The sequence below is a fragment of the Cnephaeus nilssonii genome (assembly GCF_951640355.1).
Source record: "Cnephaeus nilssonii genome assembly, chromosome: 13".
In the NCBI taxonomy this organism is placed as follows: Eukaryota; Metazoa; Chordata; class Mammalia; order Chiroptera; family Vespertilionidae; genus Cnephaeus; species Cnephaeus nilssonii.
Window position 1 is genome coordinate 633,008 of NC_137084.1, and position 21,218 is coordinate 654,225.

At 69.2% G+C, this 21,218-nt stretch overlaps 1 protein-coding gene across 4 annotated transcripts in view; it reads left to right on the top strand.

Annotated features, from left to right (window-relative positions):
* The first annotated feature begins 627 nt into the window (after positions 1–627).
* KCNQ1 (potassium voltage-gated channel subfamily Q member 1) overlaps positions 628–21,218 on the top strand; it is a 224,877-nt gene continuing 204,286 nt past the window's right edge. For 2 of the 4 annotated variants that reach the window (XM_079788850.1, XM_079788852.1), the window contains exons 1-2: positions 628–1,079; positions 18,479–18,569. In XM_079788850.1, the coding sequence (XP_079644976.1) occupies positions 748–1,079; positions 18,479–18,569 (423 nt within the window). In that variant the 5' untranslated portion in view covers positions 628–747. Of the gene's footprint in view, positions 1,080–1,389; positions 2,189–18,478; positions 18,570–21,218 lie in introns of those variants that run through there. The other 2 variants (XM_079788851.1, XM_079788853.1) reach the window with 2 other exon arrangements.

Genomic DNA, 21,218 nt, shown 5'->3' on the forward strand with positions numbered 1-21,218 from the left:
CTGACCTTCCCTGGCCCCTGGCCTCCTGGGTCCCACTGCACCTCCTTGCCGCCTCCCCCCCCCCCCACCCCCAGCAGGTGTTCCCAGCACCCAGGGCAGCTCAGATGTTCAGGGACTCACACATGGCCCCTCCGGTGCCAAGAGGGTCCCGAGAGCCTCCTTCCAGCTCCCCCCTCGACGCTTCCCGGGAGCCACTCAGAGAGGGTGATGGGGTGCCCGGGCCCTAACCCGTGCTCTGCCTGTCCCTGCACCTGCTGCGCCTTCCTTCCCGGTTCAGCTAGGCTGGCCCCGGGCGCAGCAGGTGGGCGTGGGAGCGAGCACGTGGGCGCAGGTGGGCCTGAACAGGTGCGAATGGGGAGCAGGTGGGCGCAGGCGGAGCCGAGCAGGGAGGCGTGGGGCGAGGGCAGGGCGAGAGCAGGGCAAACAGGTGAATGCGAAAGGGGCGGGCCCAACAGGTGGGCAGAGGCGGGGCGGGACCAGGCAGGTGAGCGAGGTTCGCCACAGGCCAGGGCGCCCCGTGCGCCGGTTGGCAGGGGCGGGGCGTCTGGCCCGGGGCGGGGCGCGCCATCCCCGGGGACCGGCCCGTGGCCGCCGCCCCCTCCCGGCCCCGCCCCCACGCCCGGCGGGCGGGCACCGGCCCCGCGGCGGGGCTGGCACCAGAGGCCGCCCGCTCCGTGCCCCGACGCCCGCCTTGGCTGCAGCTCCCGCAGCCGCTGCCCGGCCGGCCCGCGCGGGCCCTCCCCGGCCATGGCCGCGGCCTCCTCCCCGCCCCGAGCCGAGAGGAAGCGCTGGGGCTGGGGCCGCCTGCCGGGCGCGCGGAGGGGCAGCGCGGGCCTGGCCAGGAAGGCGCCCTTCTCGCTGGAGCTGGCGGAGGAGCGCCCGGCGGGGGGCGCGCTCTATGCGCCCGGCGCGCCGCCCGCCGCCGACCTGGGCCCGCGGCCGCCCGTGAGCCTCGACCCGCGCGTCTCCATCTACAGCGCGCGCCGCCCGCTGCTCGCGCGCACCCACGTCCAGGGCCGCGTCTACAACTTCCTCGAGCGCCCCACCGGCTGGAAGTGCTTCGTCTACCACTTCGCCGTGTGAGTGCCCGGCGCCCCCTCCCCGCCCGCCCTCCGCGCTCCGGGGGGCTCCTCCCGCCGCCGCCTCCGGGGAGGAGCCTGGGCGCGCGCGGCCCGCGCCACCTGCGGTCCCCGCGCCGCCCGCCCCCGGGCGCTGGGAGGGGAGGAGGGGGAGCGGGGGAAACGGGAACCACGGGAACCACGCGAGCCGGCGCCTTGAAGTCCAGGGACCTTGGGTCTGACCCCGGGAGGGATGAGGGACACCCTGGCTGAGCCGGGGAGTCCCCCACTGGCCCTGCCCAGGCCTGTGCGTGGGGGGAGCCGGCTGGGGAGGGGGGCCCAGCCCGGGAGGGACTCCAGGTGTTAATCATTCTGGGAAGGGACCTGTGCCAGGGAGCGCGCCCTTGGGTGCCAGGGAGAGAATGCCTCGGCTCAGGAGCCCCGGAGGGGGCGGCGCCCCTGCCACAGTGTCCCAGACCCCCTAGTCCCCCCAGACCCCACATGCCCCTGGGGTGGTCCTGCCCAGCGGGTGCCCTGCAGGGCGCGGGCCTGGTGGTGTTCCCTGAGGCTCAGCGTTGGGTCGGGGCGGAGTGTTCACACCTGGTCCAGCTCAGGAGAACCTGGACCGAAGCAGAGAGACTGAGGGGGCGCGTGGTGCCGCGGGACGGCCCAGGGTGTCAGTCCCCGGAAGCCGTGGGGGGAGAAAGGGGGCCCTCCCAGCAGCACCTGCCCTGCCGTTACAGGTGGCTCCAGGCCGCGGGGTGGCATGCCTGCCAGGGGCAGGGCAGGGCGCCCCATTGCTCAGGGACGGGGCACCAGGAAGTTCAGGCCTCGGGGCCACCCTCCGTGCTGCCCGCCGGAGCCTGCCCCACCGCCGCCCCGCGGTGGCCCTGGCGCTGGGCGGCCCCGCCAGGTGCCCTTGGTCCGGTGCCAGCCTCCATTCTGTCCTGTGAGCCTTCACTCAGCCGTGCCGTGCCGGCCTCCTCTGGCTTCCCACGGTCCCTGCTTAGACCCGCTGCCTCTCGGGCCCGGGGCTAGGGGACCAGCTGGGGCGTCCAGAGCCCCGTTTTCTCCCAGCGGGCCGAGGGGCAGCAGGGCCGGGCCCGGCCGCTGGAGCTTCGTCGGGGCAGGTGAGGCAGGTGGGGCCAGGCAGCCCGGCCTCTCCCCTCGGGTCTGGGGGTGCGGGTGGTACCAGGCTTGCTGCCCTCATGCTGGGCTGGCAGCCCCTCCATGGCAGCGGGGACGGAGAGCCAGGTCCCCAAAGGCAGGGGGCCCGGCCTTCAAGCCCCTGCCCCCCCCCCCCCCCGCCAGGGCCCAGCGGCTGGTCTCGGGGTGTCATGTGCAGTGACCTCAAGGGACCCCTCCCGAGCAGCGCCGCTCTGCAAGCACCCAGCCAGCGCAGGGCGGGTGGGGTCACCTGCACCCGAGGTCCCTCCCCGCCCTCACCTGCTGGGCCCAAACTCCTTGAGGCCGGGGGTGGGGCCTGGAGGGGCCCCTGCCCAGCTGCCTCCCCGTCCCGTGGTGCCAGCTCCCAGCAGGGGCAGGGGGTGTGGGCACAGGGCTGCCGGGTAGTGCTGCGTGCCCCCGACCAGAGGTCCCCCAGGGCGAGGGGCCCCCAGACAGCCCGCGGGTTGGCGCCCTGGGACGCGGGCCCGCGGGGAGCGTGGCCGGGCCCTGGCCCCGGCGGTGCCTGGGGAGGAAGAGGGCCGGCCCGCCCCAGAGGAAGTCTCCGCTTGCCCTTGTGTTTTCTTCCTGGTTCCGATTGTTCGGCTCTCGGAAGTTCGCTCAGCAGACGCTGCCTTCGCCCAGCCTCCCAGGATCTGGCGAGCAGGGTGGCTTCCCTGGGGGATGGGGGGAGCGGGAAGGGATGCCCCGAGGCGGCTGTGTGACCCGGGCCCGTGTCTCTGCCCCCTGATCTGGAGCAGCTTGGAGAGCCCGGGCGGCTGAGAGGAGGGGGTTGCAGGAGGGTCCCAGGATGAGGACCCGGGCGGCTCTCGGGCCTGGCGCGGTGCCACCCGCCCTGCCCTCCGCCCCTGCCTGGCCCAAGGACTTTCCGGCGGCTTCGGCGGCACCTTCATGGTGTTAATCATTGACGGGCTGGAAGCCCGCCCGCCTTTCCCAGAGTGAAGGCCAGCAGACGGGCCATGTGCCCCACGCGGTGGCTCCTGGTGCCCACCTGGCTGGAGGCTCCTGCCACTCTCAGACCCTGCAGGAGGGGGCAGGGGGCAGTGAGGGCACGGAGGGCGCGGGCCCTGGTCCGAGGATGGGCTGTCTTTCTCCACTATCCCGGGCCCGAGCTCCACGGGCCTCCTGACCATGGTGGACGCTGACCTCGGGGGCACTGTTGCGGAGGGGGAGACTGAGTCACGGGGGGGGGGGCGGGCGCACCAAGGATCCGACAGCCACGACGTGGCCGAGGCCCAGCACAGACGGCTCACCACCCGAAGGGGCTTCTCTGTGATGCGGACGCCGGAGCATGATGGGCTGAGGAGGGGCGCCCTCGCAGCACCGATGTCGGCGGCGTGGGGGCAGGCCCCGTGCCCTCTCCCGGCTGCATAGTCCCCTGTGCCGCGGCGCCGCGTGCATGCGGGCGCCCTGCTCACGGGGTCGGGGTTCCAGGGCTCAGCTCCTGTGAGCACAGCTCTCCAGCGTGAGGCCGCGGCCGCCGCAGAGCAGGAGAAGGTCTTGTCTGGGTGGGCGTGTAGGTGGGTGGACAGACAGACAGATGGAGAGGTGATGGGTAGATGCACGGGTGGGTGGGGGCGGATGGACAGGAGGAAGTAAGGATGGACAGGTGGGTGGGTGGACAGGCGAGTGGGTGGAGGGATGGCCAGGTGCACGGAGCATCGGACGGCTGCACGCCATCCCAGCCCCCCGGGCACACTGACCTCAGAGGGGGCTCTGGAGAGGGTCGCTGCGGCTCTGGCCAGCCTTGCCCCCGGCTGGCTGGGGGGGGTCACTGTCCCGTGGTCCGTCCCGTGGTCCGTCCCGTGGTCCGTCCCGTGGTCTGTCCCGTGGTCCGTCCCGTGGTCTGTCCCGGCGACGGAACTTTTCTGTGTGTCCGGGGCCAGCGAGCCGACGCCCGAGACTTAGAAGGCGAGGCTCCTCCGTTCCAGGGGCCGCCCTGCCCCTTTCCGAGGGCGTGTGAGCCGCCGGCCTGGGCCCCGGATCCGTGGCGGGTGGCTGCCGTACGTCCCCGAGGCCAACGTCACGGCACGAGGTGCAGGCCCTCTGGCCCCGCGGGTGGACGGCCAGTGTGGCCAGTGTTGGGGCCTCGGTCTCTGCCCTCCCTCAGACTCACAACTCCCTCCTCCCTCTGGCCCATCTGGTCCTGAGCCTCCCTCCTGCCCGGGCTCCCAGCGAAGGCCTCGGGGTCCAGAAGGTGCTGAGCGGGGGCCTGGTGGGAGCTGTGAGGGGCGGTTCTGATCGGCGGCAGCCGTCCAGCCCTCGGGACCCGCCGTTACCGAGCGGCGGACCAGCGCTCACGTGCACGGGGTCCTTTCTACTCCCTGCCCGCCTCCAGGTCCTTGGGCGCAGGGCGAGCAGGAGGGGTGCGCTCGGGCCTTGTGGGGCTCGGGACCCTGCGGGGTGGGGCTCCTTGGTGACCCCCAGAGAATCAAGCAGCTGGGAAGCCGGGCCCAGGGCGAGGGGCTGGAGGGGACCGGCCACCGCGGAGGCCGCGGGGGGTGGACAGATGGATGGACAGTAGACAGAGGGCGGCTGTTTCAGGTGCAAGAGCCGGACCCGTCGCAGCCGCAGGTGGCAGGGGGGCTCAGCGGGGCCCTGCAGCCCAGCCAGGAGGCCAGGTTTCCGCCGAGGCACCAAACAGCCACCGAGCGTCTTAGGGCCGGGGTCCCGACCTGGTTTGAGCCTCTGGAGCTGCTGGGTGGGGGTGGGCGAGCGGCTATGGGGGGCCTTTTGGGGCCGGGGGAGCGGGTTGGGTCCAGGAGGCCCCGGCGTGTCTGTGGTGAGTGGGGACCCCGACATGTTGCCCTGCCCGGCTGTCCCCCAGCTGCTGGGCACCCTGGGGAGACCGGCTGGCCTCCCTGGTCTCTGGGGAGGCCCACCCCTACCTCGCCGGGCGGGGACACACCGGGACATGGGGACATGGGCACTGAAGGCCCACAGCCCGGGACGGGGGCTGATTCCTGCCCGAGTCTCCCCGGAGCAGAGGCCGCTCAAGGTCCCTGCGTGAGCTCCGAGGAGGTGAGCACCTCCAGGCCCCTCCTGGGCAGCGCTGGAATGTTCTGGCTGCCCTTGGCCCGGGGGATGGGCGGCTGGGGGCTCTGCGGCCTGGCTGGCTGGTCCCCGGGCAGGCCCCGCCTCCTGCACTCTTATCGCGTCCTCCTCGCTGCCAAGCTCCGGCCACCTCAAAGTCACGCTGCCCAGGGGCGTCCGGGCCCTTCCGCCCCCCCAGACGGCCTTGGGGTGCGGTCATCTGGGGACTCGCGCTCAGGGAGCTCCCAGAGGGGCAGAGCCGAGCTCTGAACCCCGCCTCTCGCTCCCCGAGACCCCACTTTCGGCAGGACCTTTCCTGGCTGCGTCTCGGCCCCGGTGCGCAGTGGCTGCTGGGGGCGCCGTGTCCCGCGTCAGCAGGCCCTGTCCGTCCGTCCGTCCGTCTGTCCGTCCATCCGGCCGGCCGGCGGTGATTGTCCCGCAGCCCCCAGTGGCCTGGCCTGCGCGTCTCGCACGATCTGTTTTCCACGGGGCCCTGTCCTGGCCACTTTGAATAAACCAAACCCAGCACCCAGCACGGCCCCCGGACCTCCCGGGTGATTTGCAGGGTAATTCCAGGCTGGGGGGGGGGGGGGTTTGCCGGGGGCCCTGGTGTGGGTTCTGTGTGGCCGTTTTTAAACTTTTGCCTAATATGAACTTTCTACTTTAAAAACGTTGGCTGTTTAAAAACGGTAGACGGTTGTTTTTATAACACGAGTGATGAGATGACCCCAGGCCGTGCCCCCGCCCCCTGGGGGGTCACCCGGGCGGCTTGTCCCGAGGGGGCCGAACAGAGTGTCCGGCAGGAGGGCCCCTTGTCTCCAGACGGGGCCCCAACACCAGGCTCACCCCCGACACCAGGCTCACAGCTGGCCCCGTGGCCCCCACCTACGTGGCGGAGGCCCAGGGCCCTCCCCGAGGCTTCGGCCCTCCGCCCACGCCTGCTCCACGGCCAGGCCCGGCGGGGTCTGATCCGAGGGAGTCAGCCGCCAGAGCCGCGGCAGCTCACGCAGCAGGTCAGGCCGAGGACGCGGCACTCGCCCACCCCGTGCCTGCTCACACCGTGGGCCCGGGCAGGCCGTGTCCTCGGGGCCCTGGGCTGGGGCTGGGGGGCCGCTCAGGGCTCTGTGCCGGCCAGTGGTCCCTCCCTAGACCCAGGCAGGGCCTCTCCCTTTGGCTGGTGTCCCCAGGGTGGCACCTCTGAGCCCCAGGCTACTGTCTGGGCAAGTCCAGGCCCGGCTGCCTGGGGTGGGTGGGCGGGCAGAGGGGCAGGAGGAAGGGCAGTTGGGCTCCCCCGGGAGGGTCCTGCCCGGAGGCCTGTGGGAGGCTGGGGAGGGATGGCCTCGGGCGCTCTCTCCATGGCCTCCCGATGGACCGGGCGGGCGAGACCAGCACGCACCTTGGCCAGGCTCACCTGCAGCCCAGGGCTCACTGTGTGGGTGGGGACAGCGTGCCCTGAGCCGGCACAGCCGGGGGAGCGGGGGGCGGGGGGCAGGGGGGGATGGCCCAACTGCTCACCACGGTGCCTCTGAGAGCCGGGAAGGGCATCGCCGGCCCGGCTGGCGGTGGCAGGCGCTGAGCCTCGCCGGGTGGCTCTGGCTTTGGACAGTCCTGGTGCCACCTGCCTGGCTGGTAATTTGACCTGTTTCCCCAGGGAGCGGAGAACGCTGGTGCCCCCGGCCCCGGGGGGGGGGGGTGCCCCAGGCTGGCGTGAGGGCACTCCCTCCTGTCCCGGCCAAGGGCAGCCGTCGCAGGCCACCCAGGCGAGCGGGAACCACCCAGCGCCTCCCGAGGCCTCTGCCCACGACGTGTGGCCCGCAGGCCGGGCCGTGCCCTCCAGCTGAGGAGACTGGGACACGTTCTGGCCTCGCTGCCCGTCCGAGCGCTGGGGACACCGAGGCCTCGACCAGAGACGGGGCCTTCGGGGGGGGGGGGGTGGCGCCTGGGCCAGCCTCCAGCCTGGACAGGGTGCTGGTGGGTGCAAACACCCTGGGCCCAGACCCCACCTCCGTGCCCTGCAGATCCCCCCGGGGCGCGGGGCTGGGCGGGGGCTCCCTCAGCGGGTGGGGCTGGGCCGTCCCCGCCTGGCAAGGCGCCCGCAGGGAGGAGGGCGCAGGTGGCACCGGTCGACCTGGGAGCTGCCCCTCCCCCCGTGGGAGGCCCCGGGGGTGCGGCCCGGGACTTGATCGCGTTTCCCTGACGACCGCGACGCCCTGTCTTTCACCCGCACCTGCCCTGCGACCTCCTCTGATGGGGACTCCGGGAGCTTCCGGTCACTTCCGGACGGGACCCTGTCCCCCCCCCCCGCCCTCACACCCCCCCCCGGCCGCCCCATCCCCCCGCCCCCCCTCCCCCGCCTCCGGCCACCCCTCCCCCCCCCCAATCTGTGGTCAGAGAGAGGCTTTCACGTTCCTGGCGGGGATGTTCCACTTGCTCTTGGGGGGAGGGAGTGGGGGGGCTGTGGCTCCCGGAATGTCTGAGGACCCTCCGCCGAACCGGGGCACACGCTTCTCCGTTTCCCCCGAGAAGTTGTGTCGTTTGTTTTTTTCGTTTAGGCCCAGGCGGCCTGGGGGTCACTTCTGCGTCGGGCCTGAGCACGGGGCTCCCCAACTTCCAGCTCCAGGTGCTGGCAGGGCTGTCCCTGCCCCGCCCACCTGGCGCCCCGCCCCTCATATGCCCCGCCCACCCAGCGCCCCGCCCTCCATATGCCCCGCCCCGTGCCCTTCCGTGACCCCGCCCCCTCTGATGCCCCGCCCCTCCAGTGCCCGCCCCTGTCCCCGCCCCCCCACCCCCTCCACCCCGTGTCCACCCTCTGTCTGGACTCCTGGCCGGGACCTGACGGGGAGTCCTCCTCCAGGGAGGCGGGTGCCGGTCCCACTGCCCTGAAGCCGAGTGACCTTCGATGGTCCGCTCACGGGCGCTGGACCCTCGGTGGCCTCCCGGGCGTCTGTGAGCCGCGGCTGCCATCCAGCCGCGGGGTTTCGTTTGAACACCTGGTTTGGATCCTTGGGTGCCCACCCCGGGGTGGTTGTGGGCATGGGGCTGCCGGTCAGCACCGCCCATGGGCCCTCCCTGCAGCAGGGCCTTCCCCTGGGGGCCCCTTCCCGTCCCCCAACCCTGGCCCTGGATGAAGCCCTCCCACTGCCGCTCCCTGCCCACCTGGACTCGTCACACGGGCACCGGCTCCGCCAGGGCCAAGCTCCTCCCTGCGCCTGGTGTGCGCCCACCACTCCTGTCGCCGGAGCCCCGCCGCGGGCCCCAGGTGCAGCCTGTGCCGGGCGGAGCCACACTGTGGTCCCCACGGCTGCAGGCAGGGCCAGGGTGTGCCCAGCACAGGCCCGGGAGGCGCTGCCCCTGAGGATGGCGGAGGTCTCCTCTCTCCTCCGTCCTCACTGCCCTCCCCCATCCCCTCCCCCTCTCCCCTCCCTGCCCCTCCACGGGCGAGCGGCCAGCTTCACCTTGTGGGCACAGTGCTGACGTGAACACCTCGCCGAGATACAGTGAACACTGCCGCCCGCTGGCCCGCGTGGCCCAGGGGTGAGCGTTGAAAAGTAACACCCAGGAACCGGGTGGTCAGGGTTCGATTCCCGGTCGGGGCACAGGCCCGGGTTGCGGGCTCCATCCCCCGTGTGGGGCGTGCAGGGGGCAGCCGATCCGTGATTCTCTCTTATCACTGATGTTTCTCTCTCTCTCCCTCTCCCTTCTCCCTTCGATCAATAAAAACATATTTTAAAAAGAAAGTAAGAAAGAAAACTGCCCACCAGCATGTGCGCCAGCAGGCGGGACAGGAGCGAATCCAGGAGCAGAGACGTGGTGGGAGCGGTCTACGGCCGTGGTCGGCAAACTCCTTAGTCACAGCCAAATGTCAACAGGACGATTGACATTTCTTTTTTTTTTTAAATATATTTTATTTGTTTTTCACAGAGAGGAAGGGAGAGGGATAGAGAGCTAGAAACATCGATGAGAGAGAAACATCGACCAGCTGCCTCCTGCACGCCCCCTACCGGGGGTGTGCCCGCAACCAATGTACATGCCCTCGACCGGAATCGAACCCGGGACCTTCCAGTCCGCAGACCGATGCTCTATCCACTGAGCCAAACCGGTTTCGGCATAAACTTAAACTTCTTCTAACGCCACTTCTTCAACATAGACTCGCCCAGGCCATGGTATTTTGTGGAAGAGCCACACTCAAGGGGCCAAAGAGCCGCATGTGGCTCGCGAGCCGCGGTTTGCCGACCACGGGTCTAGATCGTGAACTCAAGGCCCGCCTGCCCTCGGACCACCTGCGTGTCTGTGGGGGTCGGGGCGCCCCTGGTTGGAGGCGGCTGCCGTCCGGGCTCAGAGCCTCCCCCGGGGCCGGTTCCTGACGAGGGAAGGCCCCTTTCGGGGGACGGCACCCGCCGCTCCTGCCTGGCCCGGGCGGGCAGCGTCCCCCCTGCAGGAACGGGCAGACCCACGCCAGGGAGCCCGCGGCTGTCCCCGGCTGCCGCGTTCTGGCCAGACACAGGCCTGCGTCTAATCGCGGAGGAGCAGATAAGGCCGCGCCGAAGGACACGGGGCAGCGCGCTGAGCGCTTGGAAATGTCAAGGTCAGCAGTTCAGGCGCAGGGGCCGCGAGACGGGGCCGCCGTGGGGAGCCGGTTCCGTCGCCGTCACGGGGAAGGCGTGCTGGCGGGACCGGGCGAGTGCTGGGCCAGGGGCGGCGTGGAGTGTCCGGCGCGGACACGCCCGAGTCCCGTGCCTGTCAGACGCCCTTGTCCCGAGGAGCACCCTCGGCCGCGGGGGGCCGCGAGCAGGCAGGCTGTCCCCCAGAAAGCCCGCCGAGGGGCCAGGGGCCGGGGTGCGGACGCAGGAAGTGGGGGCCGCTGGTGAATCTGGGCAAAGGGCGGGAGTTCCTGCAGCTGCTCCGAGCGCCCGAGATTCAACCGCACGAAGGAGAAGTGACCGCCGCTCTGGCTTCCTGTCCCACCGCGTGGGCAGTCCCTCCCCGCCGCCCCCCCCCCCCCCCCCCCGCCTCTGCGGTCGCTGCTCACGGCCCCTGTCCCGCCACCACGGGGACATGCGGCCAGGAGGTGCGTCGTTCTGACGGTGAATCTCAGACAAGCTGAGCGGAGAACTTTCAGACATTCTGCAGACGATTAAACGACTCCACCCCCGCCCGGGAGTGCCTGCTGTCCGTGCCTTCCAGGGCAGCGTGTGCACGCCTATATGTGTGCATGTGTGCGTGACTGCACACATGTATGTACGTGAGTGCACACACGTGTGTGTGTGTTTGTGTGCGCACCCATGTGTGTGTTTTTGTTTATTTGTTTGTTTTTTAGAACATCTTGCATTTTTAATCCTTTCTTTACAGGTTACCTAAGACCACTTTTGGTTAAGAAAACTGTAGAAAGTTAGTAACTGCCACAAGCAAACGCCAGGTGGTGGCCCGTGTCAATTTTCCAGAGTCCTGCTTTGTGGGGTGTCTGCACTGCCCGGGGTCTCTGCTCACACTCGCTGGAATCAATCGTGGCAGATTTTAGTCCACGGGTCGCTTTTCCCCATATTTCTTTGTAAACTCTTCAGCATTTTTTTAAAATATATATTTTATTGATTTTTTACAGAGAGGAAGAGAGAGGGATAGAAAGCCAGAAACATCGATGAGAGAGAAACATCGATCAGCTGCCTCCTGCACACCCCCCACTGGGGATGTGCCCGCAACCAAGGTACATGCCCTTGACCGGAATCGAACCCGGGACCCTTCAGTCCACAGGCCGACGCTCTATCCACTGAGCCACACCGGTCAGGGCCATCGCTTTCTTTTATAAAATATGTTTATATTGATTTCAGAGAGGAAGGGAGAGGGAGAGGGAGAGAGAGACATCCATGATGAGAGAGCATCACGGATCGGCTGCCTCCTGCACGCCTCACACTGGGGATCGAGCCCGCAACCCGGGCCTGTGCCCTGACCTCCCGGGAATCGGGCTGTGACCTCCTGGTTCCTAGGTCGACGCTCAGCCGCTGAGCCCCACCAGCCGGGCCCACCTGCCTTGTCAATGGCCCTTTTTATTTTCTTCATTTTTAATTTTAAGTCTTTTTTTTTTTTCCCAATCAATCACCCTTTTGACAAGAAGGGAAGCGTGAAATTGCTAATTGTGGTGAAACACACAACATAGAACTGACCACCGTAGCCACCGCCACGTGCACGGCTCAGGCGTGAAGCAGGTTCGCGTTGCGCCGCCGTCACCACCACCGTCTCCAGAACTTTCCGTCGCCCCAGACTGACGTTCTGTCCCCGTTACCCCCCCACCCCCAGCCCCGGCCCCGGCCCCGGCCCCACCGCGTCTCCCCGTCTGTGGTTTGACGACGCCACGGTCCCCGTGGGAGCGGAAGCCTTGGCCGTGTGCCGGCGCGTTTCCCTCGGGCGCGTCCGCCTGTGGCAGGCGTCAGAGCGACGCCCACGGCCTTCGTGACACGCGTGTTGTCCCCTCGCCCACGGATGGGCGTGGGCTCCCTCTCCCGGGCTGTGCGACCGAGGCCGCTGAGCACGGGCCGCCGTCCCCCCGGCCCTGCCTGCCGCGCTGCGGCTCCGTTCCCCGAAGTGGGATTGCCGGGCCGTGCGGGCGCTTTCTCTGTAAGTCTTTGGAGGGCGTGCCGCCCGGTTTTACCGCAGCTGCGCCGTCTCCCCTCCCCCGACGCCCAGGCTTCCCGTGGCCCCAGGTCCACGCCACGCTTGTCACCCTCTGTTGCTGCGGACAGAGCCGTCCGGAGGGCGGGCCCCTCGCCGCGTCTCCCTGGTGATCGGTGATGCGGGGCCTCGTCACCGGCTGCTGGCCCTTCGCCGCGCCTCCTTCCGAGACACGTGGATCCGAGTCCGGTGCCGGGTAGGGTCAGCGTTAGGCGCTCTGATTGGCCGACAAGATGGAAAGATAGCAAAGCGCACACGGGGGACGTGGCCTCGTGGCGGGTCCCCGGCGAGTTAACGGGTCCCCCCCCCATGTGCCCGGTGTGGCGAGAATACCCCCTTCTGTTCTCTCAGCAGCCACTCCCTGCGCGTCCCGCTCGCCGCACCGGTTATGAACTTCCAGCTGTAAACAGTGTTCCCACCGTCCTCGCCGCCTGACCATTCGCTCCCAGCCCTATTCCCGCCTCTGCTCCCAGGACCCCTGGCCCCGACCCCGACCCCCTTGAGGGGCCAGGCCCGGACGGCGGGCCGCGTACGTGGGGAGCTGAGCGACCAGGCGGGGTCTGCGCGGGGCAGGTGGCGGCAGGCCAGGGTCCCGGGGGGGCTGCTCGAGGATGTCTGTGTTCTGGGGGCGGCAGGCCAGGGTCCCGGGGGACTGCGCGAGGATGTCTGTGTTCTGGGGGCGGCAGGAGGTGGCCGGTCCGAGGACAGGACAGCGGGAGGCGTGGCTCCTGCCGGCGGGGGTGTCAGGGTTCCCGGCCCCGAGGCCTGGCCCGTCCTCAGCGGCTCCCCTTCCTCTGCTCTGCTTCCTCCTGGCTGCGGCTCCCTGGCCCTGGGCCAGGAGACGGCCTGTGACGGAGCTGGACCCCGGCTCTCGGGGCCGGCAGCCCTGTGGGGAGGCGCCCGCCGCGGTGACGTGTGAGGGCTGGGACGGACCCGCTGCTGACGTCCCCTTCTGCTGGGACGCGTCCGGCATCCGACTCCGGTTTCCTGGGGTTCAGAGCGCCGGGTGTTTTCTCCGGCCTCTGTGGCCGGTGTAGACGGAAGAGGAGCGGTGCTGACGTCTGCTTGGGTCTCTGGGGCCCCGGCCAGGAGCTCGGCTGACAGTCGGCAGGTCCCAGCCCAGAGCCTGTGTCCGCTGGTTCCAGGGGGCGTGGTGCTCAGAGATGCCCGTCCTCCGCCTGCAAGGTCTCCGGGCCTGGCCTGCCTCGGACCTCATCGCTGCCGGCCCCCAGGTCCTCGTCCTGCTCTCAGCTCCTGGCCTCCAGCTGCCAACCCTGCCGCAGGGCCTTTGCATGGCAGTGTCCTCTGCCTGGAGTATCCATCCTCAGCCTGAGCTCATATGTTACCTCCTAGAGCAGCCCCCCTCCCTGTCACTCACTGTGACTGACAGCCCCCCGCCCTGTCACTCACTGTGACTGACAGCCCCCGCCCTGTCACTCACTGTGACTGACAGCCCCCCCGCCCTGTCACTCACTGTGACTGACAGCCCCCCGCCCTGTCACTCACTGTGACTGACAGCCCCCCCGCCCTGTCACTCACTGTGACTGACAGCCCCCCGCCCTGTCACTCACTGTGACTGACAGCCCCCGCCCTGTCACTCACTGTGACTGACAGCCCCCCGCCCTGTCACTCACTGTGACTGACAGCCCCCCGCCCTGTCACTCACTGCGACCGCTCCCAGCAGCAGTCACGGTCTGTGCATAGGTTTTCTGGTTTATTATCTTCCCCCCATGTCTGCCTTGTCCCTGGAGCCTAGCATGGTGCCAGGCACATAGTGGGTGCTTCCCTGCTGGCGTGGGCGTGAGGGACAGACCCCACGGCCTCGCGGGCGGGGCATGGGTGTGTGTTTTGTTCTGAGTGCCCGGGTGCCACGGGGGCTTCCTGGGGGGCCGAGTGGCGCCGACGGGTTCCCGTCTCTGAAACCTCCACAGGGTCAGCGTGGCTCCGGCGGGTGAGGCCTGGCTTTCCTGAGTCCTGGTCCCTCGGGCCTGGGGTTCTCCCTTGGGGCCGGGCGGCGGGCGGCGGTGACAGAGGCCTGTCTTCGTGCCCTCGCTCGGCCGGCAGCGCCGGGCGGGGTGGTGACCCGCCCCTGGGGTTAGAGCCGGGCTGCCATCTGGGGGGACGAGGATGCTGAGCCCGAAATAAAACGGCTAATTGCATCCGGCATGGCGCAATCGCAGCCTGCCCCGAGGGGAGCGCCGAGGCTGCCGGCCGCCGCACGCAGCCGCTTCCTCCCTCGGCCACAGCCGCTCCGCAGGGGAGGCGGGCTCAGGCCCGGGTGGCCGCTGGGTCCAGCCCGCAGAGCGCCTGCACCTGGGCCCGGCCTCGCGCACACACGTGGGGGCCCGAGTGTGTTTTTGGGGCGAAGGGCACAGATGAGAACGGGAGACGGAGCGGAGGAGGCGCCCAGGCCAGGGCTGTGTCCCCAGCAGCCGGGCAGGGAGGAAGCAGGCGCTTCCTGGACACGCTGACCCCTCACACGTGGCGGCTCGAGTGGGCAGGACTGCCTTGTCCCTGGATGACCAGGGAAGCCCAGTGTCAAGTAGCTGCCTCGCACCAGACACCTGTCCCTCGGACCCTCCCCTGCACAGACGCCCGGCCCTCAGCGCTGAGTGCTGGCCGGCCCTGCCCACCCCTCCCCCTGGAGGCCAGCCCCTGGCCATAGCCCCAGGTCACAGCCCCAGGCCACCGCCCCAGGCCACAGCCCCAGGCCACCGCCCCAGGCCACAGCCCCAGGCCACAGCCCCAGGCCACAGCCCCAGGCCACCCTCCGCCCGAGATGCAGGCCTGACAGGGGAGTGACGGGTGCAGGCGCATCTGCGAGGCTGCGGGGCCCTCCCGCCCGGCCAGGACCCCTCAGGGGAGACGTGGTGCCTCCCTGGCAGAGAAGGCCCTGTCTGCGAGGTCCCTCTAGTCTGTTCTCCGGCACCTTCTAAATATACCCGGTGAGGGCTTCTTATCGCGGCCGCCGTGCAGCCAGGCGTGGGTAGGGGAACTGGGGGACGGAGCGGCCGGCCCTGCCTCCACCTCCGGCTCGAAGCACGGCTGTGGGACCCCGAGGGCTGGGCCCCCCTGAAGCCTCCGGGCCTGTCCTCCCCCTCCTGCCAGCCCCCCCCCCGCAGCCTCCCAGGGGGCAGGGAAGGCGGAGGGCCCACTCCTGGCTGCCCCTGGCTGCTGGCTTCTCAGAGGCACCGGTCTCGGTTGGTGGGCGGGGCCAGGGCTGGAGTCTGGTCCTCGGCTGACTGGCGCTTGGTGCTGTGTGACTCCGGGCGGTCACTCACCCTCTCTGAGCCCCCCCTTCTCCTGCGATGAGGGACAGGCTTCGCGTGAGGGGGCGTGAACAGGAAGTGGGCTCATGCGCGGCTCGTTCCCACCTGCCTGCCTCTCCGGGGCCTCGGACCCGCCAGGCACTGGGGCCTCCACGGGGCCCGACAGGAGAGCAGATGGGGTCCCAGCTCCGCGGGGGGGCCTCGCTGGGTCTGACGAACATGGAGAAAGCGCCTGGGGCCGGGGCCCGGGCCCGAGGTCGGCCCCCCAGCCTGGCCCTTGGACGTGCTGTCGTGTTCCGAGGGAGTGATCCCTACGGAACGGCACGTGCGCCCCCACCCAGATGCACCCCAGACGCTTCCTCCAGGGGCACAGCGCCCTCTGTGGATGCGGACCACGGCTTCTGCGCCAGCCAGCCTCGTCACGTCCGCACTGACCCGTCAGTAAGCGACACATTGTATCGTCCATAGTTAGAATGTATAACGAACGTGATACATTGTATCGCGCATAGTTAGAATGTATAATGAATGTGATACATTGTATCGTCCATAGTTAGAATGTATAACGAATGTGATACATTGTATCGTCCATAGTTAGAATGTATAACGAATGTGATACATCGTATCGTCCATAGTTAGAATGTATAACGAATGTGATACATCGTATCGTCCATAGTTAGAATGTATAACGAACGTGATACATCGTATCGTCCATAGTTAGAATGTATGATGAATGTGATACATCGTATCGTCCATAGTTAGAATGTATAACGAATGTGATACATCGTATCGTCCATAGTTAGAATGTATAACGAACGTGATACATCGTATCGTCCATAGTTAGAATGTATGATGAACGTGATACATTGTATCGTCCATAGTTAGAATGTATGACGAATGTGATACATTGTATCGTCCATAGTTAGAATGTATGACGAATGTGATACATTGTATCGTCCATAGTTAGAATGTATAACGAACGTGATACATCGTATCGTCCATAGTTAGAATGTATAACGAATGTGATACATTGTATCGTCCATAGTTAGAATGTATAACAAATGTGATACATTGTATCGTCCATAGTTAGAATGTATAACAAATGTGATACATTGTATCGTCCATAGTTAGAATGTATAACGAATGTGATACATTGTATCGTCCATAGTTAGAATGTATGATGAAAGTGATACATTGTATCATTCAGTGAGTTAACATCCTCCGAGGTGTCCGGTGCTTCCTGTGGGGCCTGGCATTCCAGCCCACGCCCCGGGTCCGCCAGCCACGGGTCCTGAGGCCCCTGCAACAGCCGTGTTTCCCCTGCAGGCGACGTGTGTCCTTGTCACCGGGAAACCGCCTGTGGGTGGGGGACGCTGTCAGCGTGGATTCAGGGGCTTCCCCGGGGTTCCGGGCTGTCCCCTGCCTCTCCCGGGAGACCAGCCGGGCCTGGGTTCGGTGGTTGGGTCACCTGAGCCCCCCCGGCCCGTGTGGGTGCCCCTCGGGGCCGGCCGCGGGCGGGAGGAGGGCTGGCCTGGAGTGCCCTCCGCGGAGCCTCGCCCCTGGCAGGGCTCCGGGCTCCCACGTGCTCCGGGTCACCTGGCGGCTGCGGGCGGCGCGCGATGTCCGATAAGCCCGGACGTCCCTGGGGCCGGGCTGCGGTCACGGCTGGGAGGTGGCTCGGCCGCTGGGCACAGGCAGGGCATTGTTCCGGGCCCAGGGCCACCCTCGCCCCCGGCAGGGCCTCCTCCTGCCGACGCTCACGCGCCCTCCTGGGGTTGGGTCGGGCAGCCTGGGGCCATCCTTCCTCCCGGCGCCTCTCCCCACGCCCCGCCTGGGGAATGGGTCCGAGCCCCTCGTACCCTGGGCTCCGTGTCCCCGCTCTTAGGGTCTGGCTGCCTGGTCTCAGAGCCTGGGGCCTCGGCTGGGACAGCGGGCCGGGCTCGCCCTGCACCAGCAGGATGGGGCGCCACGCCCCTCGGTCTCCGAGCCCCGCGGGTTCTGCCTGCCATTAGCACGACGCCTTCCAACATCGGAGCCACACGCGGGGCCTGGAGCCGTCCCCGCACCTCAAGGTCGCCAGCCCCGCACCTCAAGGTCGCCGGCCCAGCCCCGAGGCTGAGGTTGCCCCGACCGTGGCCGTAACCAGATCGCCAGCCGGTCTCGGCGGGGGAGAGACAGACGAGGATGCGCAGACGTGGGCGAGAGCGGCGCCGTGTCTGCCGTGTGCAGAGAGATGCTCCCGCTGCGGCCCCCGTCACAGCCGGGCAGGCGGGCCGCCGGTGCCGACGCCCCCGGAGCGGGGACGGGGCTGGAGCCTGGGGCCGGGGTTGGCGTGCAGGCTGGGGGCAGCGGCGTGAGGTGTGTGCCTGACAGGTGACCAGGTGCGGGCGGCGTGCTGCTGGGGCTCGGTCAGCGGAGCGATGGCCCCGAGGATCCGGGTCCCGACCCCTGATCCTGGGACAGTGACCGTCATGGCAGAGGGGCCTCAGGTGGGGCGCGGGAAGGCGTCCCCGGGATAACGGACCCCCCGGGTCCCCCTGCGGCCCCCACGGTCGTCACGGGTACCCTGATGGGGTCAGAGGTCGGGGTGGGGAGGGGAGACCAGCTGCTGTCCTCGCTGCCCCTCCTCAGGCCCGGCCACAGCCCCGTCCCCCCCCCCCCCCGCTGACTCTCGGGGCCTCAGGAGAGCCAGGCCTCGGCCCCCTGTCCGTGACGTGCGTGGGGGGCAGCGCTGCGTGTAGTGCTGGTGGCCGGGACGAGGCGGCGCTTCCTGAGGCCCCGAGAGGGACGGCGTGTCCCCACGGCCGGGCGGGCGGGGCAGGAGGCAGGCACCTCCCTGGGCCCGCGGTCGGGGGGCAGCGCCCGGGGTCTGGGAGGTGCGGGGGCGGGGGGGGGCGGCGTCCGCGGTCCGGTCCCGGGGCCTCAGGACGGCTTCAGGGCTGAGAAAGGTCGCGGCCCAGAAGGAAAGCCTCACCCACTGCCCGGCAGCAGCGGTCTGTCCGTCCGTCTGTCCTTGGGGAGTGCCCATGGGGACACTTCAGGGACCGGGGGTCCCCGGCTCCTGCTCCTCACTGTCTGGCTGAAGGCGTGTCCCTGGCGGGGGGTCAGCTCCCACCCGCTGGCTGGCCGGGCAGCCCTCACCGCCTGGTTCATGGCTGGTGGGCGCTGGGGGCTGGGGAGGGGCACGGTGCCTGTGTGTGGGGGGGCGGCTGTGCGGGGGGGCAGGTGGCCACGGGAGCCGCCCCCGGCTGACCGCTGTCCCCTGTCTCGCAGCTTCCTCATCGTGCTGGTCTGCCTCATCTTCAGCGTGCTGTCCACCATCGAGCAGTACGTCGCCCTGGCCACGGGGACCCTCTTCTGGATGGTACGTACCAACAGCCGTCAGCGCCGCCTGGGGCCCCGTCTCCCCGCCGTGGGAGCCGCCCCTGGCTTCTCCCGCCTGCATGGAGCCCCTGGACCGGTCCCCCCGCTGCTGGCCAGCGGCTGTGGTCTTGCCTCGATGTCGGGGACCGGAGGAGTGGGGGACCCCATCCCCAGCTCTGGTACGAGCAGGATGGGAGCAGTGAGACGGCAGGCCTGAGGCGGGTGGTCTGGGAGGGCCTCCTGGAGGAGGCGTCTTCTGAGCTGGGCCCGGAGGGAAGGACAGGAGGACGGGGCCACGGGGACCCGGGGTTGTGGTCAGAGGGACTCGCCCCGGCCTGCACTTGGGCCCTTGTCTGGGTGACTCTTGACCTGGGTTGTGACGGGACACACAGACCCGGCAGCTGTCCCAGCCCCTCCCCCCCACCCCTCCCCTCTCCCTGGACACCCCTCCCACTGCCCTGCGAGCTCTCACCCTCATGCCCAGGTCTCCGCCCCCACAGAGGGCCTCCGCGCTGTGAGCACAGGAAAATGGCCGACACGGCCCGGCCCTCCGGCCCCGCCTGTCCCCGGCCTCAGGGGTCCTCTCCCACCAGCGATGACCCCGCGGGCAGGGCCTCGGCCGGTGCCGGAAGCGCTGGCCCCGGGGCGGGGCACCTCCAAGGGGACCCCTCTGTGCGGCTGGCGTCCAGGGTGGTGGGACGCGGGGCGGCCCGGTCCCCGGGCGGCTGCCTGACCGTCCGACACGGGGCGTGTGCCCCGACCGGGAATCAAACCGCCACCTTCCGGTGCACGGGCGCCGCGCCACCCATGGGCCACGGGCCCGGACGCGGGGTGGCGTGTTCACCGTCACCGGGTGTCCGGGGCCAGCGGCCGCTCCGGGGCCCTGTTCTGGGCCGGGTCTGAGCGACCTCACGTCCCAGGGCCGCCTGCTGCGCGGACACGCGGCCGAGTCCGTTTCTTCTGGTTGGTTCCCTGCCCGGCTCTCCAGTCCCCCCGCTGGCTCTTCCCAGGGACCCCGCCAACACCCGTCCGGCCCCCGGAAACCCCGATGCCTCTGCTGAGCGTGGGGGCCTGAGTGTCTGGTGTGGGGGTGCCCGTCCGTGAGCGTGGGGGTGCCCGTCCGTGAGCGTGGGGGACGCCCGTCTGTGAGCGTGGTGCCTGTGTCGGGGGGCTGGCGGCTCTGCGGGCGGGGCTCCGAGGCGCCGCTGGGTCACGTCTGTTGGGAACTGCAATGGCCGCGACCACCAGGGACCAGCCAGACGGCGTCTCCCTCCGCCCGGGGCCGGGATTTGCTGCTCCGTGGCCGGGCCTCTGTCCCCCGAGCGCCCTTTCCGTGGGCGGTGGCCGACCCGCTGGTCCTGCCGTGGCTTCTGGACGCGCACGGGCGAGCGGGTGCATGCGGCCTGGGAGCGGCCTGGCCGTGGGGACTCGTCCGTGGGCCGTGCCGGCTCCGTGGGGAACTCCTGGCCTGGGGGCAGGGCCTGGCGTCCGTGAGCCGGGGCTTCACGCAGGTGCCCACGCGCATCTCGCTGGCCGCGTGGGGGTGGCTGTCGTGGCTGACCCCACGGGGATCCCTCGCTTTCCTGGGGCCGCCCGCCCCGGGTCCCGGCAGCTGGTTACTGCCCTGCACTCGGCTCTGTCGCTGCTCACGTGAAAGTAGGGACAGGCGGCCACAAAGTTGGATGGCCACCATGCCCGCGAGGGACAGCGTGTTGGGGTCCCGCTGCCCCCTGTCCCCCTGTCTCCAGCTCCCTGCCCCCTGTCCCCTGCCCCCTGCTCCCTGCCCCCTGCTCCCTGTCCCCTGCCCCCTGTCTCCTGTCCCCTGCTCCCTGCCCCCTGCTCCCTGTCCCCTGCTCCCTGTCCCCTGCCCCCTGTCTCCTGTCCCCTGCTCCCTGCCCCCTGCCCCCTGTCCCCTGTCCCCTGCTCCCTGCCCCCTGCTCCCTGTCCCCTGCTCCCTGTCCCCTGCTCCCTGTCCCCTGTCCCCTGTCCCCTGCTCCCTGCCCGCTGCCCCCGTCCCTTGCCTGCTGCCAGCTTCCTTCCTGGCGCCTCCTCCTCCCTCCTCACATTTCTGAGGTCTGCCTGCCCCCTGGTGGCCTATCTCTGAACTGTGGGCACAGTGTCCTCCCTGAGGATGGGGACTGGGCCTGGGCTGCCCAGAGAGGGGGTGTGCCCTGAGCACAGAGCCCCTTCCCACTTTGGTTCCACCTCCCTTCCCCCCTGGTCCCCTCTTCTCTCCTGTGGGCACCCCCTGCTGCCCTCCTGCCCCCAGGCACCCTCTGCGCACAGCAGGCCTGGCGTGTGTGTACGTGTGCACGCGTGTGCATGGGGAAGAGGGGGGTACCGGTCTTCCTTTAAAAAATTTGATCGTCTGGACGGCGTGGCTCAGCGGTTGAGCGACGACCTAGGAACCAGGAGGTCACGGTCGATTCCCGGTCAGGGCACAGGCCCGGGTTGCGGGCTCCATCCTGGGTGGGCGTGCAGGAGGCAGCCGATCTGTGACTCTCATCACTGAGGTCTCTCTCTCCCCCTCGCCCTTCCTCTCTGAAGTCAGTACAACACGCGTGTTTAGAAAAGACCTGATCGCTCCAGAAGCTCCCGCACATGTAGGACACGCTTGGCCTCTCGGGCCCCAGGGTGCTCTTCAGCCAGG